This window comes from Triturus cristatus, chromosome 1_2, assembly GCF_964204655.1.
Source record: "Triturus cristatus chromosome 1_2, aTriCri1.1, whole genome shotgun sequence".
NCBI classification, from domain to species: Eukaryota; Metazoa; Chordata; class Amphibia; order Caudata; family Salamandridae; genus Triturus; species Triturus cristatus.
Window position 1 is genome coordinate 881,468,061 of NC_140580.1, and position 26,631 is coordinate 881,494,691.

Below are 26,631 nucleotides of genomic sequence, written 5' to 3' on the forward strand. Positions count from 1 at the left end.
CAGTCCAGCCCGAACTGCCAAGCCATGTCTTCCCTGGACCGGAATCAAGCATCCTAGGACCGGTTTCTGGCTATCAGCCGTCATCAGCCAGGATAGCTTGACTCCAGTGGCGTAGTGAGCACGGGTCCCACGTCTGGGAATACCCATCCCACTTAGGGCGAAAAGCGTTACAACAAACAATTGATGGACGGAATGCTGACAATGCATACATTCTCCCCCAGTCAAGAGATCTGGGTTAAATCCATCGTTCTTTTGCCCACTACACCACCCCAGTTTAGACATGGCCATATGCAAATCAGTCTTGACCCTGTGCCTCATGGGAACAGTCCAGCCCGAACTGCCAAGCCATGTCTTCCCTGGACCGGAATCAAGCATCCTAGGACCGGTTTCTGGCTATCAGCCGTCATCAGCCAGGATAGCTTGACTCCAGTGGCGTAGTGAGCACGGGTCCCACGTCTGGGAATACCCATCCCACTTAGGGCGAAAAGCGTTACAACAAACAATTGATGGACGGAATGCTGACAATGCATACATTCTCCCCCAGTCAAGAGATCTGGGTTAAATCCATCGTTCTTTTGCCCACTACACCACCCCAGTTTAGACATGGCCATATGCAAATCAGTCTTGACCCTGTGCCTCATGGGAACAGTCCAGCCCGAACTGCCAAGCCATGTCTTCCCTGGACCGGAATCAAGCATCCTAGGACCGGTTTCTGGCTATCAGCCGTCATCAGCCAGGATAGCTTGACTCCAGTGGCGTAGTGAGCACGGGTCCCACGTCTGGGAATACCCATCCCACTTAGGGCGAAAAGCGTTACAACAAACAATTGATGGACGGAATGCTGACAATGCATACATTCTCCCCCAGTCAAGAGATCTGGGTTAAATCCATCGTTCTTTTGCTATCCTGGCTGATGAGGGCTGAAAGCCCGAAACCGGTCCTAGGATGCTTGTTTCCAGTCCAGGGAGGACCTGGCTTGGCAGTTCGGGCTGGACTGTTCCCATGGGGCACAGGGTCATGACTGATTTGCATATGGCTGGGTTCAAACTGGAATGGCATGGTGAGCAAAAAAACGATGGATTTAGGCCCAGATCTCTGTACTGGGGTGAATGTATGACATTGTTCTGCATTCTGTCCATCAATTGTTGTTTTTGCATTTGTCACCCCGAGTGGGAAGGGTATGCTCAGACGTGAGTCCCTTGCTCTCCATGCCACTGGAATCAGGCTATCCTGGCTGACGAGGGCTGAAAGCCCGAAACCGGTCCTAGGATGCTTGTTTCCAGTCCAGGGAGGACCTGGCTTGGCAGTTCGGGCTGGACTGTTCCCATGGGGCACAGGGTCATGACTGATTTGCATATGGCTGGGTTCAAACTGGAATGGCATGGTGAGCAAAAAAACGATGGATTTAGGCCCAGATCTCTGTACTGGGGTGAATGTATGACATTGTTCTGCATTCTGTCCATCAATTGTTGTTTTTGCATTTGTCACCCCGAGTGGGAAGGGTATGCTCAGACGTGAGTCCCTTGCTCTCCATGCCACTGGAATCAGGCTATCCTGGCTGACGAGGGCTGAAAGCCCGAAACCGGTCCTAGGATGCTTGTTTCCAGTCCAGGGAGGACCTGGCTTGGCAGTTCGGGCTGGACTGTTCCCATGGGGCACAGGGTCATGACTGATTTGCATATGGCTGGGTTCAAACTGGAATGGCATGGTGAGCAAAAAAACGATGGATTTAGGCCCAGATCTCTGTACTGGGGTGAATGTATGACATTGTTCTGCATTCTGTCCATCAATTGTTGTTATTGCATTTGTCACCCCGAGTGGGAAGGGTATGCTCAGACGTGAGTCCCTTGCTCTCCATGCCACTGGAATCAGGCTATCCTGGCTGACGAGGGCTGAAAGCCCGAAACCGGTCCTAGGATGCTTGTTTCCAGTCCAGGGAGGACCTGGCTTGGCAGTTCGGGCTGGACTGTTCCCATGGGGCACAGGGTCATGACTGATTTGCATATGGCTGGGTTCAAACTGGAATGGCATGGTGAGCAAAAAAACGATGGATTTAGGCCCAGATCTCTGTACTGGGGTGAATGTATGACATTGTTCTGCATTCTGTCCATCAATTGTTGTTTTTGCATTGGAAACCACCATAGACCACATTGGAGGACTTCAGAAAAGATGCTGCTGACGAAGAAGTTGAAAGTGTCCGGTGGAACCCAAAGGTGGATTCAAGGTGAGAGGTACATGCAAGCAGAGGGGCAGAGTCTATGCCACTCAGGAGTTACCAGGAGGGACTAAAGATGAATGCCCATCGATATCGGAGATGCAGGAGAGTTGACGGTGCCCTTGAAGTAGCAGCTGTACGGACCAGGCGATGCAGAGGAGGACCAGGAGCCGTGCACAATCTGTCCCACGCCAGATGTCAAGATCCAAGGGGTCACTGACCGGCAGGGGCACTAACAAGCCTTGGCAATGGCAACCAATGTAGGTGAAGACAAAGGTGCGGTGTTGGGACCAGCAAGGTCCAAGTGACTCACCACGAGCAAGTAAGTCAGAGCAGGCCCCGAGCAATCAGGAGGATCACAGAAATCAAAAGAGACCCTCAAGAGGACCCACTGGCTGGAGTTCACCAAAGATGCAAGCGCACGATGCAAGTGATGTGGTGAAGATGAAGATCTTGGTCACTGGAGGTGCTTGAGGTTGGGGCTACTTGGATTCAGAAGATCTTGGTGGAAGGAAGCCAACAAGCCTTTGCAACTGCAAGTCGATGCAGTGCACAGGGGTTCGGTTCCTGCGGCTCCGATGAGGGATACTGGCCTCAAGCTTGGTAAGAGGACAGGGCAGGCCTCGAGGGATGTGAAGAACCACCACCTGTGTTGCTGAGCTCCTCCACTTCAAGGTAGATTTACTTCTTGTGTCTTGGAGTTCCACAGGCCTTGGAAGGTTCCTTTATGGAGCACGGGCACAAACGATGCAGCAGAATTGAAGACGACGAGACCAGGAGCAGCAGGAGTCTTCCCAGTTGCAACCTCGAAGTCCAGAGCAGAGTCCAGCGAAGTCCAGATTACCCATGCGGTCGAAGATGCTCTTGAAATTGTATCTTGTCCCACGACAAATCTAGGGGCCCACCCACAGGTAAGCCCTTAAATATCCTAAGGAAAGGGTTGGGATGATCCAGGGGTCCCTCCCTAAGGAGGGGCTGGACAAAGGGGAGGATACTCCCCTGTCATCTGTCCAGTTTTGCGCCAAAGCGGGAGTCAATGGCTCCCTGAACTGGTTTGAGCTGGACTATGCATGGAGGGCACCAAGTGCACCCTACACGCAGACCATGTGGCGCTGAGAAGAGTCCCAACCCTGCCCCAATACACTAAATCCTCTCTGGGAGGTGGTCACACCTCCCTGTGACAGGATACCTATTGTTCTGCCTTCCCCTGCCCGAGCTTGGCTCAGCAGCAGGAGGGCAGAAATGTGTCTATGGCCGGCAGCAGCCCCAGGTTGCTGTCCGGGTCTTGAAGACTGGTACTGGGAGCACAGAGGGCCTCCCAAAGGAGCTTTACGGTGCATGTAATCATACATCATTTACGATGTGGGGGTATGATTCCAACATGTTTGATACCAAACATGATAGGATTTGCTACAGCCAGTTTCGGATGGTCATCGCGTAATGACGCGGTGCCCCTGTATATTTCATATGGCTGTCTCACTTGCAACCCGAGAGAATGGACTCCGTAGGCTGTAAGGGTGTCCTGCTCATGCAGGGGCACCCTCACAATTAGAACCGAGCACTCTGTCTTCAGGATTGAACGGCCTACTTTATGGGTGACTTATAGGTTTTGAGTGCAGTGACCTTAGATATAGGTAAACCTATATCTTTTGTACGTGGTGCTAGCCTCAGCTTACACAGGCTGCAATGGCAGGCCTGTAGTTGCAAATTGAGTGGTCTCCCATGGGTGAGATAATACATGCTTCAGCCCATGGGGGAACTGGGGACCTTAGTACCATATACTAGGAACTGATAAGCGTACACCAGTGTCCAATCTGGGATGTACCTAAGTACTTACCATACCAATTTAGGGGAGAAAGCACAGAGACTTGGGTCCTGATAAGCAAGATCCCAGTCAGACTAGTAAGAAACCATCACAACACCAGGCAAAAAATGGGGGTAACCATGCAGAAGGATCCTACCTTCCTACAATGCTGCATACTTGTCAGGACAAATTATGGTCATGTAGCTTCAATCTTCTTCACACAAATGGAGTCTTCATCCAGTTGCAGTGTCGAGTATTTTTTTAAAGTTGCAGGTTGATCTCTTTGACATTCAGTAGATTGTGAAGTCTCAATTGTTCTGCTCAGTGGAGGGGGTACACTTGAGAAATTCTGACTATATGGTATTGCTATCTGATTGATGCCCTTCAGCCCGTTACAGTTTTTTATATGGTCTTGTTTAGACACAGAAAATGTTAGGCATTAATGATAATGTGCCTCCAGATTGGTCCAGAAGAATCTGGCTCAGGAGAGCTCTAGTTTCTCAGCAAAGGTGAGTAAACTAGTCTGCTACATTGTCAGTCACTTTTCATGTTTGGTTCCTGAGAAGCTGAAGTTTATTGGCCATGACCTTTCTGATGACTTGCTCGATTTTATGCTGGACGTCAGACTAAAGGGCACTGGGTGTCTCAATAAGTGCAGTTCTGTAGATGGTGCAATCAGAAACATCTTAAACCAATTACAGCTTTCACGGTTTGAAGTACAACATCTTAATTTGAAACTGGTCAAGGAAGGTTTAAATGTGTTAACTGGTAGGGGGTTAGACTGAGAAGAGTCAGAGGTATCTGGTTTTAATTTCTATCATTTTGAGAAAATGTGTTTGTCTCTTTTTTTTCAAATCCCACTGGTGTCTCTTTTTCTTCAGTAGGTGGTGAACAAGTTTCCTTATATGCGTTAAATCGCTTCTCGTTGGGATCTTGAATTGCCATTGGCTGTGGTAAGGCCTCTGCCTTTTGAGACTTGCATAGCTATGATTTCAAATACCTTACACTCTTAAAACTGTTTTCCTGGTGCGGGTAGGGTGATGGATTTACAAACCTTGGCAGTGTTTTCCAAGACAAAGAATGTGAGAGTGAAGTTGTCCTTTCTTCCTAAGCTAGTGACTGGTTTAATTTAAACCATTCTATGCAGTTGTGAGTCTTCTTCTCAACTCCTCATCCATCTTAGGGACACAAGAGGCTGCACTAACTGGGGCTTCCAGAGTCCTCACTGGGTGCACTGCTAGCTTCTTGTCACTTATGGGAATGCTTTCAAGGCTACGTATTATGAACCAAACAATTGTGAGATAATCCAGTTTACCAAAGAATGGAATGATGGGGTTAAGAGGACTTCTTTTTAAAGAAAGATGAATGCACTCATCCATTATTGATTTATTGAGGGGGTGTCTTGTCCAGGAGATTTTGGAGGACAGCTCAAGGGCATTTTTCTATAATTTGCTCGAGCAAGTTGGTCAACCTGTCAAAATTGTAGTAGTTTTCCAAATTCTATTTCTGACAGACTGATGATTATTGGATGTGTGTTTTCTGATCAGCTGTTTAATTTTACGTTGACTGTCAGACCAGAAGGCACCAAGTGTCTCAGTAAGTTTAGTTAGCTGACTGGTGCAAGCAGAAAAATCTTGAACCTCTTGCAAATTTCTCATCTCAAGTACAAAATGTTGATTTGCAAATGACCAAGGGAGGTTTGAAGATGAAAACTGTTACATGTTATCTTGTGGTGCTTTCCATCTTTTTGAGGAAACCGCTATTTGGTTTCTGTAGAATTTGGTGAACAGGGTTCCTTCTCTGTCTTAAATCACTGCTATAGCACACATCTTCTTTTACAGGTAAGCTTCCTGAGAAGGAACAATTTCCAAAGAGGTCTCCCCACACAAAATATTAAAAGAGCCACATGAAGTAGAAATCGTCTTCTCTTTGAGAAAATGATCCCATTCCTCTGACTCTTTGGCGTCAAGGCGTCTTTTCCCGATGCCGTGCTCTTCATCATCCTCAGAGCGAATTTCAAAGCTGCAGAAGATCTAGTTGGAATTCCTAGCTCCATCTACTCATGCAAGTAAAGGCCTTCTGTCAGACCATGTTGGCTTTGTTACCCTCTCAGTCACTCCCCAGTGGCAGACGCCTTTGTTGTGGCTCACATCCAGATGCCTCCTGACTCTGCTACTTCACAGACCTTGGCTAGGTGCCATCCCTTGTCTGTTAGGCACTGTCCAGAAAGTAGCTGGAACGGGTCTTAGCGACACGCTTGGATTTGCTACCAACGCCACCCTCAAAGTCGGCTGCAATTAACTGAGTGGCATAAGCAAAGGTCAAAACTCCCTTGTTAAAGAGTTTCTCCCTAGTGCACAGAAATTTCCCTGGGTGGAGGAGTTGTTCAAATCTGAACATGTAGCCATAACCATAGCTGGTAGAGATTACAGTCACAGGGTGAATAATGGCTCTGAAGCCGGAAATCTACTTCCTCTGTTGTACTTATATGCTGGCCTTTATGTTGATTTGCAAAATCCCAGTTGTCTAGAGACCTCTGTGAAAGGGTACATTCCTTAGCCTTCTGTAACACCAAGAAAGGAAAGGCCCGATTTAGAGTTTGGTGGTAGGAATAAAGGTAGTCAGGGTGGTGGAGGACTTTACGTTCCCCACTCTGCCTTTACTCCTGCCAAATTTCGAGTTCACAGCCAGCCTGGTGTGGAACTCTATGGGTTTTTAGGAACCGCTGTCACAGCAGTTCATGCAAATCCATGTAAAAGTTTGGTGTGTGTTTGTCCTTGGTGATGGGCGGGTGCACCACACCTTTTTACTTTTCCAAAAGCAAACTCCTAAAGCAGGGGTTTTCTCCCATGGTCTGGGCTTAATGTTTTTTATTTTTACTGACCCTCGTTGCTGTGATATTCCTGGTGGTGAAGGACAGTAAAAAAAGAAAAATGCCACCACCAACTCTAAAGAGTACAGACGGTCAGTAACCTTACCTCAGATGACATGTATTCACTCGGGCCATCGGAGGAAGGTTTATGCTGCCACAGTAAATGTTACCTGGTGGTTCACCCAACTCAGATTAGGTCGGGTGGACTGGGCGGACGAACAGTTTAGTGGACAGGGTACCTCATCGCTGTTGCAATGGAGTACCCTGTCTGCCAAACTCTAAATTGGGCCCTAAGTCTCTTCCTTACCACTGTGATGCGTGTAGCTGCAGACCCTCTAAAACTGACTTTGTCCTCCAACACCAAAGTCTAATATTTTAACAGAGATCTTACAACCTTCTTCCTCAGTTGCCGAGTCCTTGCTTTCACTTACTGAGGCTCAGCTGGAATCTATTTTGTTTGCCTGGGAAAAGTACTTTTTGAGCCCAGAAATACACAGACAAATTGCCAGATGACATAGGCGGACTGTAATTGACCGGAAATTCTTGGCCTCTCACCTGTCACTAGAGAGCTCGGTAGTGCAGGCTTTTCTATGGCCCCATGCACTTTAACGTTCAGCAGTTTTTCGGAGAGATAGCTGATTCCTCCCTGTAATGTTTCAAAAATAACATGGCTCTGGCTTTCTCACTTAACCTGGCTTTGCAAGTGAGGCAGTTCCATCAGCCATGCAGAAAACCTCTGCCTCTTCCACTCCTTATGCCACCATTTTCTGGTCGCTCAGTCATCCAACTGATCCACAAGCTCTACACCCTGCAATACCTATCCCTCCCCTGTACTACCTTCCTTCCACCAGGAAGTGTTCTCCGGCACACACCTTGATTCTGGATGCAGCAGTCCTTGCCCTGTTGGACAAAGTGGCCATAGAGTTGGTACCTCTGGAAGAAAGGTATATTGGCATCTACTCCCTTTGCTTCTTGGTCAGGAAGACGAATTGAGGTCTTAGACCCATCCAGGATCTTCTCCTACTAAACTTGTTTATTCGGCAAGTTACGCTCAAGATGCTGTCTGTAGGCCAGGTCTTGCTGGCCTTAAACATGGTAGATTGGTGATAAGGATTTTATCAAATATTAATGCTGCAACATTTTCTTTTTGCAACTTTTTGACCAGTCGAGGTTATAGGTTGTCTAGGACTACAATCACTTCACAAGAAAGTTTGAGTGGTTTATAAAACTTCAGCTTGTTGAGAGAAGGATTTAAGCAGACAAGAATGCTACTGGCTTTTCTTTTAACCAGACTATATAATCGTACTACTGTTTATTTCTTGATATTGAGTGACATAACAAAAACCCTATCTTTCAAATTGTTCGATTTGAATCACTGTTAATGCCTCACATTGTGCTGCATATGTTGGTGCCTATAAATTAATCCTCCTGCCTGTAATCACTGCTATTTTAAATCGGTGACAGATGAAGAGGCAGGAACAACAGAAAACAAGGGAAAAGCGGAATCTCATCTTGAAGACTCTGATGAAATTAAAGTTGGTGAGGTAAGAAGAACCATTGTTGATATAAATGCTGCCCCATATAGTTCTTATTAAAGCAATATTTTTTTTTTAGGATATGTTACATTGGGCCACAGCTAAATCAGAACGCGTTTTCTCGAGTCTACCCGTAAGTGGTGCTCATTTGTACAGGGCACTACCCAGGGTTGTTGCATTTCAAAAGCTAGGCTTCTTAAAGCTTGAATAGCTGTACTGGTTTGGAACACCACTACCATTGCTGCCAGTATGAAATGATAGAGAGCATAAAAACGCTGTTACCGCCCACAGTTGCCCCATTATAACAAACCCAAGCTCAAAGAAGGTCCACAAAGTGTTTACTAGTGGCCGCCTAAGCCATCATTAATTCTTTAAAAAACTATTCTTAAATATTAAATGTTGTTTGCACAGATAATGCAATAACCTTTTCTTTCGCCCTGCTCATGTTTGAAATCACCCATGGTATTGAATTTAACCCAGAATTTGTATTGAATATATCAAGACTTTCTTTGACAACCTGATGTCAGTGCGCTTTACATTTCATTCTTCTGCCAATAACTCATAAATGTACAATGTACTTGCCAGTACATCAAACCCATCTACTCAGAAAACTGAAGCCTTCAATGCTTCACTCAGACTTCAGAAATATGGTTCAAATCCCTTCGTTTTTATCCTCTAAAACAGAGGAAATGCAGTCCTATGTGGCCTACCCAAGTCCTCTACTGCTCCTTTTAGAGTAATACTCCAAGCTGTTTGCAGACGTATTACAGTTGTCAAAAAATCGAGTCATAATTGGCTTCCTGTGGAAGTAAAATTCGAATGGAAGATCGCATGTATAACCCACAAAATTACCCATATTGGTTTACCTTCCATACTGAAGGGAAAACTCCAACTCAAAGGTTGGAAAATGGAACAGATAATTGGGTGTCCTCAGCAGTGTACAGTTCCCCTTGACAGGTATTGTCTCCCTTCTTTGCTGCAGCACACATTCCATGAAAGCTGGGCTTATTCAGAAGAAAGAGGTTGGTAGCCATGATTCAGTCGTGAACCATGTGCGCAGGCTCACTACTGTTCCCTGTCATCACTAGACCTCCATGGGTGGGGGACTGTAATGCAGCGCAGGAGTTTTTCTTTCTGTGGCTGCCAGAGCCTTCTCGCTGCCATCCGCTAACTTCAGATGTCCATCCAAGGCAAGCATCACAAAGGATTGCTTTTCCAACCTTAGGATACATTGTTTAGTCGGCTGGGTAAGCAGAGTTTTTAATCAGTCCGCCATGTTGGTAGCTGCCTTCTCCTCACTCCAGTGCTTCTTAAATAAAGTCACACTTTATAATACAACAGAAAGCCGCTGGGCATAGCACTTACAGATAAGCAAGTGTAAATAAAATAATCATGGTAAACTTCAGGAGGTCCAAGTGAGTGAAAGAACATCACCTTGACCCTAGCAGCTTGGATGCTGAAGAATCAGCACATTGATCTTTCAGAGGACTGCATGGAAGCCCTTAAGCACAGAAGAGGCTGGCTGTACTAGAACATGCGGTGAGAGGACATGAAAATGTTCTATTGGTGCTAGTACAAAACTCAACTAGTACTCTGCCTTCTCAAACACATTCCTGGATTATCTGCTAGAACGGTCATCGCCAGATTTGCTACACACTTTAACCTGGCAACAAAAACCAGATACATAAAATGGTCAGGGAAGCCACCGTATTTGCATTACCTAGGTGAAGCAATTTCTGAAAGAGCTTCTGAAACGATTTTGACTTGTCCTAAGATTCACACTCACGTGGATATTTAACGTGTTGGAATAATGATCAATGGGAAAGTGTGAGAACCATATTGTGATGTGATATTTGCATTCTGGAAAGTCACTTTTGGTACCTGTTGTACGAGATTGGTTTGTAAACAAAATTAAGGGCCAGATGTACGATGTGTAAAATAGCGCCTCGCAAATTGCGAGTCTTTTGCGACTTGCAATTTGCGAGGAGCTATTTTGCATGTACAACAGTGTTTTGACCACTGTTTGCGATTCCCAATGGGTTCGCAAATTGATCCTCTCGCAATTTGCGAGCCCATTGGGAATGACAGGCCCTCCCAGTTATGGCAGCCTGCTGGGCTCAGCAGATCACCATGTCTGGGACTGCTTTTAAATAAAGCAGTTTTTAAAAAAAATTAAAGGCAGCCCGTTTTCCTTAAAGGAAAACGGGATGCATTTAAAAATTAAAAATAAAATGTTTTGCTTTATTTTTTAAGGGCAGGTAGTGGTTCCTGGGTCCACTGCGTGCCCTTAAAAAATATTTTTAGAGATAGTCACAAAGTGGAAGGGGTCCCTTGGGGACTCCTTCCAAATTGCGACTGCATTACCACCCTCTTGAAGAGGGTGGTAATTTGCAAGTGTTTTGCGACCGCAATTGCGGTCTCAAAACATTCGTACATTGATATGCGGAAGCAATTAGAAAGGGAACGCCCCTTTCCTAATTGCGACTCGCTATTCCTAAATAGCGAGTCACAAATGTATTGCGACTCGCTATTTAGGAATTGTATATGGCCCAGACTGAAATTGCATGCGCAAGCGGGTCGCAAACCCGTTTGCGCATGCAATTCTAGGTTGTACATCTGGCCCTCCGTCCTCGTCTGTCTAGGAAAATTTGTGTTTTGGTGATTCTGTGAATCGAACCTAAATTAGCTATCAAAGTGCTGTCAGAATATAACCTCAGTCAACTGATAGTTTTCTTTTACAATATATATATATATCTGTGTGTGTATATATATATATATATATCACACACACATACATATATATAACACCCCGGGAGTGGGACACGAGGTGCGGCGGAGGGTGTAAGGTGTGTGTGTGTGTGTGTGTGTGTGTGTGTGTGTGTGTGTGTGTGTGTAACAAACAATTTCATTCGTCACTTAAAATTCATTACAATAATAGACAAAGGACTTAAGCGAGGGTGGCTCACTTCAATGCTATGAGTCGGCCATCTTGGCCTATATCAGATTGCCATGTCAACATAGTCAATTGGCACATGATCTTATCGTATGGAAGACATAGACTACACGGACATACTCATAATATCAATAGCTTTGAGAATTGAATCAGTTTCTCTAAATGAAATTACAGTGATTGTTGGATTACAAACATTTTCTTATTTAATCCACTTACACATGCCATGATATCGCAGGCAGAAGCTATCAAGAATAAATATCTAAACGCCTACTGTGGCCCAAATTTCGCCACAAATAAATTATGCCCTAGATGGGCGAGTATATACGAAACCTGTCAACCATCCATTTAAACTGGTCACGTGATCTTGTATGCCCCAGGTGATGCTGGCAAATAGAAATAGTTACACAGAGAAAATTACTTGTTTATCTCTTGTCACTAACAAATTAATTTCAACACAATATCTGAAGCATAGAGCCCTCGATGAGCCAATGTCCTGCCACAACATGATGTCACATATAAGTGGAGATGGCCAGGTTCTTGAGCCACAATAATTTAACCCACAAATTTATACATGGTCCTTTGTCCATCACAGAAAGCACTGTATATATGTAAATCATTATTTTAATTGCACATTACACACAATATAAGATACTCTACCAGAAAATGCCAAAATAAATTTAGGTCAAAGACAATGTTTTTTCTAAAGTGTAGATTTTAATAATTGCAGATTGTACCTAATGCAAACAGTTTTATAACTGTCCATTAAAAGCACAATCCACAGCTCAGCTTTGAACACTCTTTCAATACCTTTCAAAACTAATAAATGTTCGTCTTTAGGAATTAATGAATGCATATACTGCTCCCAAGCATCCTTTATATATGCAGATTAACCTATTGCACACATTAAGATTTCTTTCAGGCAGCTGGCACCCTGGCAAGAAGGCTTGTTTCTTCTTTAGCTGTCTGCCCCTCCCTCGGGATCACTGCATAGGAGACCCCCTCCCTTCTGTTTCAACGGAGCCATCTCATCTGCCAGAATTAACACATGTCTGCAGCAGAAAAGCTAAAATTACGGACAAATCGCGTCCGTTGAAACTTCCATCTCGACAACGGACATTAGAGTTAATTTAGGGACAGTCCATGTAAATTACGGTCTGCCAGATGTCCTTTCCTTTGAATGCAGTCATGCTGCCTTGCTTTTCCGTGACTGCATTAAAAGGAATGGCTATCTGGGGCTGTATTACCGGAGTGCCCCGGGTGCGCATTAGGCCTTTGTGCACCCCTGGGGCACCTTGGTATTACAGAAGGGACTGCAGACGTTTGTGCATCACCTTCAGAAATATCGATAGCGCTGGCTCACATAAAGCACCAACGCTTTCATCAGAGTGCGTTCCCTCATTTGCATGGGGGTGTGGCCCCATGCAAATGAGGGAATTACTTTGCCTCAGCGCCCGCGCCGTATTACAGATGCGGGTGGAGAGGCAAAGAAGCAGTCAGTAAGCACACTGACAGTGTGCCACCTAGAATGTGGCACACTGTCATTTCGCCCCCTGATGGCAGTCCTCTGTAAGGGGCTCTCTATTCTCCTTTAAAAGTGCAGGTGGGTTGGTTGCCACCTGCACTGTGAAATACAGAGCAGCTTTAAAGCAGCCGCTCCATTTTTCACATGAATGCACTGCCCCTGGGGCAGCCCAATTTGCAGCTCATTCACTATAATGCAGCGCATTTTCTTGGTTAACGCTCAGCGCTAACCAGTAAATGGCCACATACCATGTACAGTTCTTACTACAGAGTTCTGTCTTCTTTGTCAAGTATTGCTGCCAATATCATCAGCATTGGATTTGCGGTGACTTAGATAGAGGTAGTTTCTCAATACACACTTGTGCTCCGTTCTGGCTAGTCAATGAAAAATGCCCCTGCCTGGTTCAGTAAAATAGTGAAGCTGGAGGCAAAGAGAGCGTATATGCAAGATAGGAGGAGCTGAGAGGGGGACGAGGAGGAGGAGGAATAGAGAAGAGGAGGGTTTGGAAAGACACAAAGACTAGGATACTAGAGGGCTTTGCTGCCCAAATGAGTGTAATCAGTGGTGACTGTTGGCAGAAACTTGCTGGTTTAGAAGGAAATTGCAAGAGGCAGAGTTAAGAGGAACAGTGATATAAAACTGCGAAAAGAACGTGAGTGAAGAGAAAATGAGAGATATATGTGACAAAATAAGATCAGAAAAAAAATATGTAGGGTGAGAGACGTACAAAACTAGAGATTGTGGAGAAAGTATGAGAGATTTGGTCTTAGGTGAATTAGACAAGATGGTGGTGAAAAGACAAAAAAAGTAAGGAATTCCTTGTTCTGCTCCATACCTGCAATATGAGCTAAAACATAACCCCTTCAGGCCTCTGCACTTGATTTAAAACTACTACATTTTTTTTTACAATCTCTTTTCCCTCTGTAAGGTGTTAGAAGCTTCCGTTAGTTACTAGGGACAGATGCACAAAGCCTTTTTGTGTTCGTAAACGCTCCAAAACAGACTTTGTGACCCCAAAAATTATTTTTGCAATGGTCGCAAACACATTTTGAATCCTAAAATGGTTTTAGAAATGTATAAGAAATCGCTGTTTTGAAGAGGCGTAATGCAGGCGTCCCTTCTAAATAGCAATTCCTATCCTTGTGTATCAAATGTTTAAGGACCGCAATATCGGGACTGATATAGCAGTGATAAACTATTGAAATTTTACAGACCCCCTAGTTGGGGTGGTAATCCATTCGCAAAAAGGAATGGGGGTCTCTCTGGGACCTCTTGCCCTTTGTGATTGGAAAAAAAAAATGATGTGGTGTAGGGATTGGTCCACGAGACCACCAGTGGCGGCTGGTGACATCTGAAAGTAGTGAGGCGTAAAATTATTGTCTTAATGCACCGCAGCGAGAGAGCGTAGCGAGCGAGCCGGAACAACCTACCGAACACTGCAACGGGATATTAAGCGCTATGTGAGTGACACATTACGCTACCTTATCTCTTCCTATCCATCACTAACCCATCTCTCCTCTGCTTCCTTCCCTCCTGCTGTGTTGCCGCACCTCTTTGTCATTGTGCCTCTCTAGCCTCCCCCGACCCTCTCATCCTCTCATCTCCCTCCCTCAACGCCCTTCTCCCACCCTTCACTCTTCTCATTCACCCCCTCTCACCCGTCCATCGCTTTATGTCACTCCTGACTCACTTTTAACCTTTCCTCTCTCCATGGTGTTCTCCGTTCCAAGCTGTTTAGTTTCTTCCCTCTTTCTCTGCCCCTGTCCGCCCTCCTCTTTGTCTTTCCCTTTTCCATTTGCTCCCCCCAGTCTAGTTTTTATTCACCTCTGTCCATGTTGTCCCTTCTTGCTCATCCCTGTGTCACTTTTCCCCTCTCCAAATGTAACTCTTACCTCTGTGCCCGTCCCACACAAGCAGTTACTCGCCCAAAGTCCACTGCGCTAGAGCCTCAGAGGCGTTATACCATGGTACCGGGCGCCATCAACTCACATATTACTTTCTCACAAACGCACGTCTTAAGCGCAGTAACCCCACGTGCTGCCTCCTCCTTAAGGCAAAGCACACAAACCACCATAAAGCCAATACTCCCCCACACTACACGCAGAGACACTGCACTGGTCACTATTATATGGATGTAGATTACAAATATGGATTCTTATTATAAATCCCTGTCACCACAGAACTCAAGTACCCAGGTCCACACGTGGGCAGCTCATCAAATCCGCATATTTTTCTATATATTCTGGGACTGGTAGTCCTGTATCTCTAATTAACCGGGACTACAAGTCCCAGAATGAAAAGACTAAATTTAGACTGTGTGCGCGCCTAGAAATGTGAAACTTGTCAGCTCCGCACTCTTCCACCATGAAAGACACGTGACCCTGACCCCCCCTCCCACTCCCCGACACCCCCATCACTGCCTTCCGTGGAGGACCATTGCATCAGCCACCTTAACCCCCATACACTTTCTCCCTATACCCATCCTCACCTTGCCAGAGAAACTATTCAATGCCTCTTCAACACAGACAGGAGCAGGCAGACAATAGGACGCTTGCAGAGGAGCAGGCACGCAGGAGAAGTGTGAGGGATGCGATACGTGCAGACAAAATGTGATGCATGAGATAGGCAGCTTTGAATAGGTTAAGGTTTACTCCCCACAAGGAAGTTTAAACGACTGTCACTTGCCATAAAAATGAGCGGGAACCTCAAATGTCATTGGGAAAATAAAGCAGCACAGAAAAATGTAGTTGTCGACTAAACCTTTCAAATGTGCGTGTGCATTTCATATAATTTGGGTACTTCTGAAGCTTTAAAGTTGTTCCAATGCACAGTTAAATGTAATGCTCCTAACAAGCATACAGAGACTGATCACCAATTTAACTCTGGACAAACAACGCCCTCGCTAATCTGCATCATTTACGGTGAAGCAGTAATTGCAAATTTACAATGAAACGCACACTTCACATACCAAATCTCGGTATGAATCTCAAATGCAATACCGATATAAACACTGGACGCACAGGCGATCACCTGATCAAAACGCCAAACATGTTCGTCTCCCTATAATCGACTATCGAATGGTGTATATTTGATCCTGGTGCAGTTAGCGAAAAGTAGTGCACAGCATACTATGAAAAGTCACGTGGCAAAAGTTAGCACATATCTAAATCAAAACAATCCAGGATGCAATACACACGCCAGATAACATCAGTCGCGGCTCGCAGTACTCGTGGGGGTAGGGGGCCGAGGGAAAAAAATTTAAAAAATGAAAACTTACCTGACCGCCTCTGCTCCTGGTCCGCGTTGGCAATGGTGCCTCTTGGAACAGGACTGGAGTGACAACCCCTCAGCCAATCCTGGCGCTGCTGCAGGATTGGCTTAGGGCACGGTTGCTCTTTGCCCGCCGCCTGCCCATTAGGAGACCGAGGAGCTCCTAATGGGCATGTGCAAGCCAGTAGAAACGCAAGTGCGCATGACTGGGCACGGGTGATAAATTCGCTCACCTTCCCCACTCATGCGCACTTGTGCTGCTGCCTGTCCCTGGCTGGTCTGACAATGCATGTCAGTCAACATGACGCTGGACCGCCCACCCCCTTCAGACTCTGAAGGGGGTGGGCAGTCCGACTTCATGCTGACTGACATGATTATCAGTTCTCCCTCGGCGATCTGAACTTAAGTAAACTAAGTTCAGAGACGCCGAGGGAACTGTGGGCGCGGGCGGGGGGGCAACGCCCCAACGCCCCCAATGGACGCACCGCCACTGGAGACCACTGCCATCCCTCAAAAGAATTTTTTTTTAAAGTTAACTATTCTATTTAAATGCAACCCTGTTTCCTTTAAGGAAAACGAACAGCATTTAAAAAAATGACTTTATTGAAAGGCAGTCATAAATATGGTGGTCTGCTATTAAAGCAGGTCACCATCCCTGTGATGGCCTCCAGTCGGAGTGAGTCGCCATTTGTTCCCTACCTCATGAACATTAGTGAGGGAGGTCAGATTCGCCCCACTCCAAATCTACATTTTCAGAACCAAAATATTTGTACATAGCTCCGTTCATAAAATTATTGACTAGTCACAAAAATATTGGTTGCAAATGATGACCATAATAACATTGCGACCTGTAAATAGTAAATCTGGCCCTTCCTGACTCAAGTAGAGACAGTTAAACTGTGGGGAATGCAGCTGTGTATCCATTAACTGGGACTGTGGGCACACAGCAATGACAGCCTTCACCTCAGTAACACTTACAGAGCATACATGTAAATCAACTGTTGGAAAGCCTTCACACGAGTTTTGGGGTTATTTGCTTTTCACGCTTAGAGGGGAAAATACTAGTTGGGAGTGTTTTTCAATATAGTAAATCAAAATTACTCTAAGTTCCTAATAAATAATTTACTGCAATTGGTTGAATAAATCAATTTGGCAAGATGTATTTTAATGATGAGATATCTTTAATATAATATCCTGTGATTTTAAACATCGAGATGTATTTACGGGATATCCCTGCAGTGCAAAGTGTACATTACTCTACACTTTAAATCTTTTGGCAACAAACAACGGCATCAAGTACATAACAATGCAGTTCTCTGTCCTCCAGTTGTGATTGGAGTATGAAGAACGTTTTTTTTATTAAAGTAGTCATGTTAGAAAAAAACTACCAATACGTATATTCAGATAGAGTAGGGGTCTGGTTGTTGTGGCGGTGAGTGATTAGTTGGTAAATTAGCAGACACACATTAAGCCAATAAGTGTAGGAAGCTGGCTCTGTATATACTATAGTTAGTAACACACAAAGAGGAATAGGGGGTCCAAGGGAATAAGTTTAAAGACCTGCAAGAAGTTTTACCCCAATGAGTGATCACAAAACACTCTTTTGCGCTGCACCCTCATATTACACAAATGCTCCTCTTTGGGATTTTAGCATCCTAATCCTCCACATAATTGAAAACATCCCTGAGCTCCCACTTCTCAGTGAGGTGGTCGTAGCCCTCAGTGGGACTAGGATTTCCCACTGAGAGGAGAAAGCCCAAATGATGAAGCATGTCACCTTTTGGTGAGTGAGGGCATTCATCCTTAAAAAGGATTCTTTCCTCATTAGGGTATTGTCATTCTAGACACAGATTTATCATTGCATTCTTCTTTTTTTGCTTAGGTTTGAAGCTTGCTTAGACCCGAGAAGTTGTCTGTGTGTTTTCTGTATATACTATACCAAAGTAAGGTATTGTGTGCACAGGGTCCAGTGGATCCCCAGAGGCTTTACAGATGCTAAAGTAGATAATACTAATGATCTCTTTTGGGGTAGTGTGGGCGAACAGTTAGTCTTATCGGAAGGCAGTGCTAAGTATTTCTTGTGCACACACTGGCAAAAAATGATTACACACACTCAGACTAAATACGAGACCAATGGTTTGTATATCACTTTTGGTATATTTATTTTATAGAACCAAAGATACTTTGCTGCGGTAAAATAAGTTTTGCAGTATCACTGTTTTTCAATGTGTAGTGGACACAGTGCATTTTTCATTCAGTACAATGTTCTCCTATAGGAGACAACACAATCAGCGATATGCAGGTAAGTAAACAATTTATGGTATTGAGCTTTTGGATGAAGAATCCGCACAAGGCAAGGTTCAAGAAAGTAACCTCACTGCACCACCAGCGGCACTGGGGCAGCCGGGGGCAGAGGTCAAACTTGAGATCTGGTGCCAATGTTATCCAATGGAGGAAGGGGGCAATCGAAGTAGTACTACTTGCAGGTGAGAAGCACGGTTTTGGAACCCAGTCTCTGTGGGTTAAAGTAAGCAAGGGGGGGCACAAGGCAGCACCAAACTTAAACCTTCAGCAGCACAGGGGTGGTCAGGTGCAGAGTGCCAACACAGCATCGGGCACCAAACACAAACCAATGGGGGATCTCAAACTTGGAAATAGCATGCAGGCTCAGGACAGGAGGCTAGACAGGAGAAACCTACAGCTGCACAGGTAAGTTGGGATGTGCAAGTGTTGGGACACTGTCAGCATATCTCCCCAAGCACAAGGGGCTTCGGGAGCAGGGCTGTCCTTTTAGCATCGGAAGTCAGCTTACCAGTGCGGTCGCGGTTGGGGGTGGATATTTGTGCCAAGGCTGCAAGGGGTCAACCCACGAGGGACTCTTGTTCAGGATCGCTAGCGAACCTTTTCTGTAACGGTGGGCCTCTTGGATTCGGGCCATGGGCATCGAGTGCAGAGGTGGTCGTCTCAGCGGTTTCACAGGCAGAGTACTTGGTCTTTAAAGTTGGTATTCTTTTGGGCAGGTCCGCTGTCCACTGGAGATCAGTCCTCCCAGGGTTCTGGAGGTCGCTGGTCTGCGGGACAAGTCGCTCTTCTGTAGCAGGGTCTTTGAGACCTTCAGAGAGGCCAGAAGGGCTGGGGAAAAGTTCCTTGATGTCCTAAGTCTTCGTTCTTTGGCCTCTTCTTCATAGGTAGTCAGTAATCTGAAGATTAAGGTTCAGGGGTGCCCCTAAATACTCAATTTAGGGGTGTTGCAGGGGTTAGAAGGTAGTAGTCAATGGGCTACTTACCTTTAGGGTGCCTACACCTTTGTATATCCACTGTCTCTGGGGAGGGGGCATATCCCTAGCCCTATTGCCTAGAATCCTCCAAAACAATATGGAGGATTTTCAAAGGAGAAGATCACTTCAGCTCAGGGCATATTAGGGGTGGTTGGCTGAGAGGGGACACACCTCTCTTGTTTACTAATTTTCCCACCGACCTTGCCGCCACCAAAAGTGTGGCTTGGTCAGGTAGGCGAGCATCTCCACTAGCTGGGGAGTACCTGGTCAGCATAACAAAGGACAGGAAGCATTTGAGGCTCACTGCCTTTCAATGCTGTTCCTGCTTGGGGGTAGGTGTGAAGCACCTCCACCCAGAGCAGGCTTTGTGTATGATCCACAAGAGCAAAAAGCTCCCGCTTTAAGGGGTCAGAAACATGTCTCGAGATGACAGGCTGGTACGGACCAGTCAGGCACACACTAGTGGTTTTGAAGGTTTGCAGGGGGCACCTCTGAGGTGCCCTCTAAATGGTGTATTTATTAATGATTTCAACACTGGCATCAGTGTGGGCTCATTAATCTGAGATGTTTGGTACCACACCTCTTGGAATTCTGTTAAGCCACCATGGAGCGGTGGAACTCATAGTGACAAGTTCCCAGACCAAGTACTCAATATGGCTTCACCGTGCACTTACAATGTCGAAGAATGGACTTAGTCACTATAAGGGCATATCAGCTCATGCAGTTGTACCCTCACATGAGTTATAGTGCACCCTGCCATAGGTGCCTTATCTGTGACTCTTGCAGTGCTGGTAGGCCTGGCACACAGGAATGTGTGGCATGTTGACTCTTCACTTCTATCTGCTCCAAAACTCGCAGGCTGCAGTGGCAGTGTGCATGTGTTTGGTGAGGGGCCTCTTAGGGTGGCACAATACCTGCTGCAGCCTTCTCTGGTCAAAATGATCTTGGTCACAATGTCCTTGGTACCACTGGTTTCTTTTACAAGGGGTTTATATGTGGGACAGAGGGGTGTCAATTGTGGAAGCAAAGGTACAGGTTTGGGAAAGAACACAGGCACTGGGAACCTGGTTAGCTGGAATCCAATGCTTATGTAGTCAAAGATGCATCAAAGTCAGGCAAAAGGTGGGGGGTAACTATGCCAAAATTAAGTACTTTCCTACAATATGATTGAGGAATATTGGTGTGGTTGAAAGATAAGGGGCAAGAATCTTGAGGGGTGGTGCATTTTCCCTGCTGGCATTAGGGTTCATGGTAACATTGCTACACGACTGATCCTATAGAGTGACTAGTTAGCACCAACCTACTTCTAAGATGCCTACTTTCATATTCCAATCATTAATTCCTCAGATATTCCACAGAGTGGCAGGGCAGTCATTACAAATACCAGTTGGCCTTAAGTTCGCTTGATGGGTGTTCATTAGGGTGCTCTCATTTTTTTCAACTTGGGCTGTTGGCTCAGTGGACTATTAGCGAATGAATTTGACATCACGTTCACATGTTTGGATCCTGGCAGGTCCTCTCAATTTTTCATCCTTGATTCCCCTTGGGATACCAATAAACATCTATTAACTGCCAAATAAACCCCACAGTGCTGAATATTTGTGCCACAAATGTGCCGGTTATGTTAGAGTATTTTATCTACTTCTGCAGGGCATACACAGTTATCCATATCTTGATAACTGTCTCAAATAGAGGCATTGTCTCCAGACTACATGGCAAAGCAACTTACAATTAGTGTGCAGCACTGTTCATAACTTAGGTTATCCCATAGGCATCAAGGAGTCTCACTCAGATCCTTGGCAAAGACATCAGTATGTAGGAGGTCTCCTGGGCACTTCTTTGGGAATCTCCTAGCCTGCACCTGAGAGAGTTGGGGCACTAAAACAAACAATTGAACATTTTTCTTGAGACTTCAGTCATCAGCATGATGGTTTCAGCGACTAAACATACTTTCTCAAAATTGATTTTAAACCGTGTCCTCTCCTTTTGTACAGCTTCTCATGGGTCAGTTCTTAGTCCCCCCCCCCCCCCCCAATTAACCAAATTACAGTAAAGGCCAACTCCTCATATGATTGCTGGGCAGCTCACTGGGATGATCTGAACAATTACAGAAACAACAGTCCATACAAACCTTTCAAAGTTTTTCCATTCTCCAGGGAAAATTGTCCTCCTGCTCAGCACCATCAATTTTGTGTTTTAACATTTGCTGAAACATGCTTCCAGTTTCTGTGGAATTAAGCTTATCAGCTCTGAGCCTTGGAGTTTCAAAACAATGTATTCCTTTAGGCCATTTGTCTAGATGAAAACAAAAACGCTATTCAGGCAGGCATTTTGAGAGGTTTTACCACAAATGGGAAATGCAACAGATTACCCTGCTGTCTGTTTTTTTTCATATAGATCTTATGGTGGATGAAAGATATTACCCTGCAGTCTGTTTCTTCCCATAGTAATCATATGGTGCATGAAACATGTTAACCTGCAGTCTATTCCTTCTTATATAGATTTTGTTTCATTAAATGACCATTGCTAATGCCCCCAGTATGCCTCTCAACTGACAACAGGAAAAGATGCCCAGAGGTTGCATTAGTCAGGAAATATGTATTTTACACATTCTGCCAACTCTTCTGTCCAGAGGACTCCCCAGAAAGTTAATACCCCCATTGTGGCCAAGGCATACTTTGTTTTTAGATCCAATTCTGGAACTGAGCTGGGATTGTTGGTAGCACTTCGGCAGCAAGTGTGGCATCTGGGTGAGGAATGGATGGGGCCAGTTGAAATACCTTTGAAGTGAATGCTTGTTTTGGAGAATCTTTATTTTCAGTCCTATGTTCGACGAAGGAATTCCCAACCAGCTGTGGTCATATCATACTGGGTATTAAACCATTCCACATAATCCCTAAACCTTCGTCTCTAGGGCATTGCAGTGCTGTGAACCCTAAGAGAAAACGTTTGCCCTTACTGGGTATATTCTGTGAACTTCATTGTTCCCCTTCTTCCAGGGCTAAACATTAGGGAAGTAAGGAACACAATAAACACACTGCTCATCCAGAACTGCGCAATTTAGCAGACTCCACAACAAGCAAAAGTTCAGAGCTTGCTAGGCACAAAGAACAACTGGAAAACAGATTTATATACTCACATAATCCCTGATCTGTGTTGAAATAGGCATATCAGACAAACCCCACTATTAGCATGCCAGAGAGGTGCAGTATTACAAAGCAATATCAACGGCAGATGTGCACTATTCAAATACAGGCCATTGTCTGTGGAAGAACAATAAGACTGTGGCAAAGGTACCCAGAATCTAGCAGCATTTTGTGCTGACTCACAACCAAATTATGTAGATTATGGTAATGTTAATTCGTAAGTGATATTGTCTTTGCACTATTACTGTAACTGTTTTTTTTCTCCTTAGGTCAGCGAAGGTGACATCGGCCCCTTTGCCACTGTGAAGCTTCATGTTATTTTCACCCCAGTCATACCTGGGAAAGCGGTCAATGACTTTGAGATTACATTTGGCAAAACTGACTGCAGACCTGTGAGTTTTCCCTAAAGCATAAGCATAGAATGTAATCTGCACCTTTCTATTTGGACATTAATTTTGAAGCCTACCTTATTTCCTCACATTACATCTTCACAGTGTTACTGATACATCTCTAGAATAATATGATCCTAATTTCTGTTTCAGCCCTCATGTTCATCTTACCTAGAATTGTGTTTCATAGGGGGAAAAGTGAACTAAGGAAGCTAATATTTGTTTGCTAACATGGGTATCTTCATCAAATTCATGGACACTGATAATTTCTTTCCTCATGGAAGATCCTTGCACCTTTAAAACATGCAAAAGATTTATCTAAATAAATAGAACAGCAATGCCTGCATAAATGCTGCACTAGCTGTCCATTTATGTCTGTTAATAGAATTGTGCTAAACATATCTCTAAAAAAACTTCTTAAAAAAATTAAAAAATGACCTTTAAACCTAGGCTAACCAAGGACCTCTATAATCCCAACATGCACCAAATTGACGGCTAGCCTTCACTTTTTTGTCTCTTTGAGGAGGATTTACCATACAATAGTCATGAGGCTTAGTAGGACCACCCAGCCACTAAATGGATCTGAAATTAGGTCAAGAGAAAGTTAGACATTCTAGCCCCTTGCACAAACTGTCTCTATCTTTGCATTAACTATAGGAAGAATATGTCAGTTAGGGTTTGTGTTGAGATCATTGTCTCCCAATTTCTAACAGAGCCTTTCTTCCTCTTTGGTTCATCAGCCTCTTATCAGTGTTGAGACGTGACAATCTAGTCCTTACATGTTTTAACAAACCTTTACCAAGGTAGGAGGTGTTTGAGAAGCCCAATATCAGTGAAAGATGTAATGTGTATGCTATGCCCCCTTTGCATATTTTATGTTATGTTATAAACCTATGATGGAAAATTCTTCTTCTCGAAACAAGACCTTAACCAGCTTTAATTTTTATATGGGACAGACTCATGGTGCAATTGTTTAGTACCATGAAATTATCCGACAACCACCGGCCTCCAAATGACATATTTAAATTGTTTGTGGTGCCACACAGGAAATTTATGAGAGGTGCTGAAGCACAAAACACATCGCTAAGCTGCTCTCTTGCATTGGTAGGAAGCTGAAAGGTCCTGTGGTGTTCTCAAGCTCCCTAAAGGAAGAGGGAGACAGTACAAGCAACATCACTGTGAGCAAGAGCTCGTCCCCACCAACCCTAAAGGTACCTGTCTCCTTCTGTCACCCCCCCCAAAACATTATTTTAACTTGGTCCTATAAATCTTGGTACGGGTGAGACAGTTACATGTCATAAAAAATGGACTATAAAGGCACCACTTCAGCTCGCTGATGCCAGTTCTTTCTTTTTTTTTGCACCAGTCAGCACAGATCAGGGAAGAGCTACCCCCTATCTTTTTTGATTGAACTTTTTTCACTTTTTGTCAATAACAAATTCAACACTTGTCTCCTGATGCATCAAGCATGTCAGCTAGGAAAGCTGGTTTCAAGCTGTGTGTCACTGACAAATGTCGGTGATGTACCTGCATTTGGTGTGCCTGTGGTGTTTGGAGTGCTACTATGACGCCAAGACCTGGGCCGGTTGCAGCACCATGTACCCCAAGGCCTTGAGGGAGCAATCCGTCAAGTTCCTCGCCACTCGATGTGCAACACCATGACGTTCACATTCTCTGTCGAGAGGAAGTTTTGGGATCATTCGCGGCCCACTCCAAGAGCTTGTCGTCACAGTCGAGGTCGTCAGGGAAGTTGGGTAAGCCCTATAGAGGGAAGAAGAGCAAGAAGTCGAAGAGATCTTCACCTACTCCTTGTCTGTCTGTCATCTGATGAGACGAGGTAGCTTCGGCACTCAAGGCCTAGTCTGTATTGGAACCTGTGCCTTCCAGATTTTCCAGGAGCTGGAGCGACCCCCGCCCAGTTGCGTGAACTTTATGAGGGCATACACCTCATATTTGGGTGGCCCATCTCTGCTGGAGCCGCTTCAGTCCCTGTGGGCTCGGGAGGGGCCCCTACTGGTCTTCTGCCAGAGGGCTTGCCCCTCCATGAGTCAGGCCCCTTTGATCCGTTGATGGATCTGGGGCAATGCAGGTCGAGCCACCTTGACTTTCCCTGGTGTCAGCTCCAATGTCAACACACTTGGCACCACTGTCGCCCCATGATGGCACCATCCCCATAATCATCCCTGACTCCAGCACAGAGCCAGACGGGTGTTGTCTGATGCTGTCTTCCATGTCGACAAGGGCCAAACTCCCCATGACGGAGCCAGTACCTTATTCCTATGATATGCCTGGATTTGGAGATGAATGGAAAGGATCTGCGGAACCTTATGGATACCAGTTAGAGGAGCCGAGGACAACTGGTATGAGGAGGGTGCCTCCTTTGCTGTGGTGGTGCGGAGAGTGGCTGAGGTCCTAGACCTTACGCTACCCTTTGTGGCAGTCAAGATGAACGTCTTAATGGAGGTGCTTTATCCGGGAGTTACCTTCTCTGAACCGTTATTCCCACTCAGTGAAGCCCTTACTGATGTCCTGCTTGGAGCCTGGTCCAAGCCCTGCACCGGCCCGCATGTGCACAGGACAATTGCCTGCCACCATCACCACCCCAAGGGACCCCAGTTTCCTCACCCAGCAACCTACCTCAGAGAGCTTGGTGGTACAGGCCTCCACCTCCAAAATTCACCCTAGCGCATTCCCTACCAATCCACCAGACAGAGAATCCAAAAGGCTGGGTACCTTCTGGAAGAGGGTGTTCTCTTCCTCCAGCTTGGTACTGCAGTTGGTGAACACCACATGCATCTCATCTGGTACTCGGTTGCGCAAGTGCTGCCCATGGTCTCAGAAGAGGCCCAAGCCATACTCTCTCAAATAATTGATGATGGGAGGGAGGCAGCCATGTTCACCATCTGATGTGGACTGGATGCGACCGACTCACCGGGCAGAACGATTTCCTCTTCAGTGGCCCTTAGGTGCCATGCCTGACTGAGAGCCACTGACTTTTCGGGAGATGCCCAAACCTCGCTCATGGACATGACTTTTGATGGCTCTCAGTTGTGTGGAGGCAAGACTGACTCTGAGCTTGAGTTCTTTAAAGATAGCAGAGCTACGGGCAGGTCCTTGGGCCTTTCCATGGCCCCACGCCAAACACCCTGTCCAGCAATCCTCACAATCTTTTCGAGGCCAAGGTCACAGTTCCCATATACCACATGAGACAGGAAGCCAGAGGTTGAGCCAGTTCACCACCCTCCCCCACCAACCGCAGCCTCCAAACCTCTTTAGTATGCCCTCTGGTCATCCCAGGCATCCAGTGGGGGGGCAGGATGCGCCATCACCTGCACCTCTGGTGGTCAATAATATCTGACTGTCCAAAGTAGCTACTCCCTTTCCTTTGTGACCCCACCCACCCCCCATGGCACCTATTTATGACAAGTTGACAGAGGACCAACTCTTCTCGCTTCGTTAGGAAGTCTTCGCTCTCTTGTACAAAAGAGCTATATAGAAAGTGCCGACATCAGAAGTAGGTAGTGGTTGCTAATCTGGCTACTTTGCGGTGCCCAAGAAGGAGGGAGGACTACTTTAGACCTGCAACATCTCAAACTCGTCCTGAAAAAGGAGAAGTTAAAGATGCTCATGTTCGCACAAGTCCTATC

The 26,631-nt window shown here is 45.5% G+C and overlaps 1 protein-coding gene across 2 annotated transcripts in view; it reads left to right on the plus strand.

Moving 5' to 3' along the window:
• CFAP74 (cilia and flagella associated protein 74) overlaps positions 1-26,631 on the plus strand; it is a 927,349-nt gene that overhangs the window by 392,818 nt on the left and 507,900 nt on the right. For both annotated transcript variants that reach the window (XM_085609345.1, XM_085609347.1), the window contains exons 20-21: positions 8,356-8,435; positions 22,865-22,987. In XM_085609345.1, the coding sequence (XP_085465471.1) occupies positions 8,356-8,435; positions 22,865-22,987 (203 nt within the window). The remainder of the gene's footprint in view (positions 1-8,355; positions 8,436-22,864; positions 22,988-26,631) is intronic.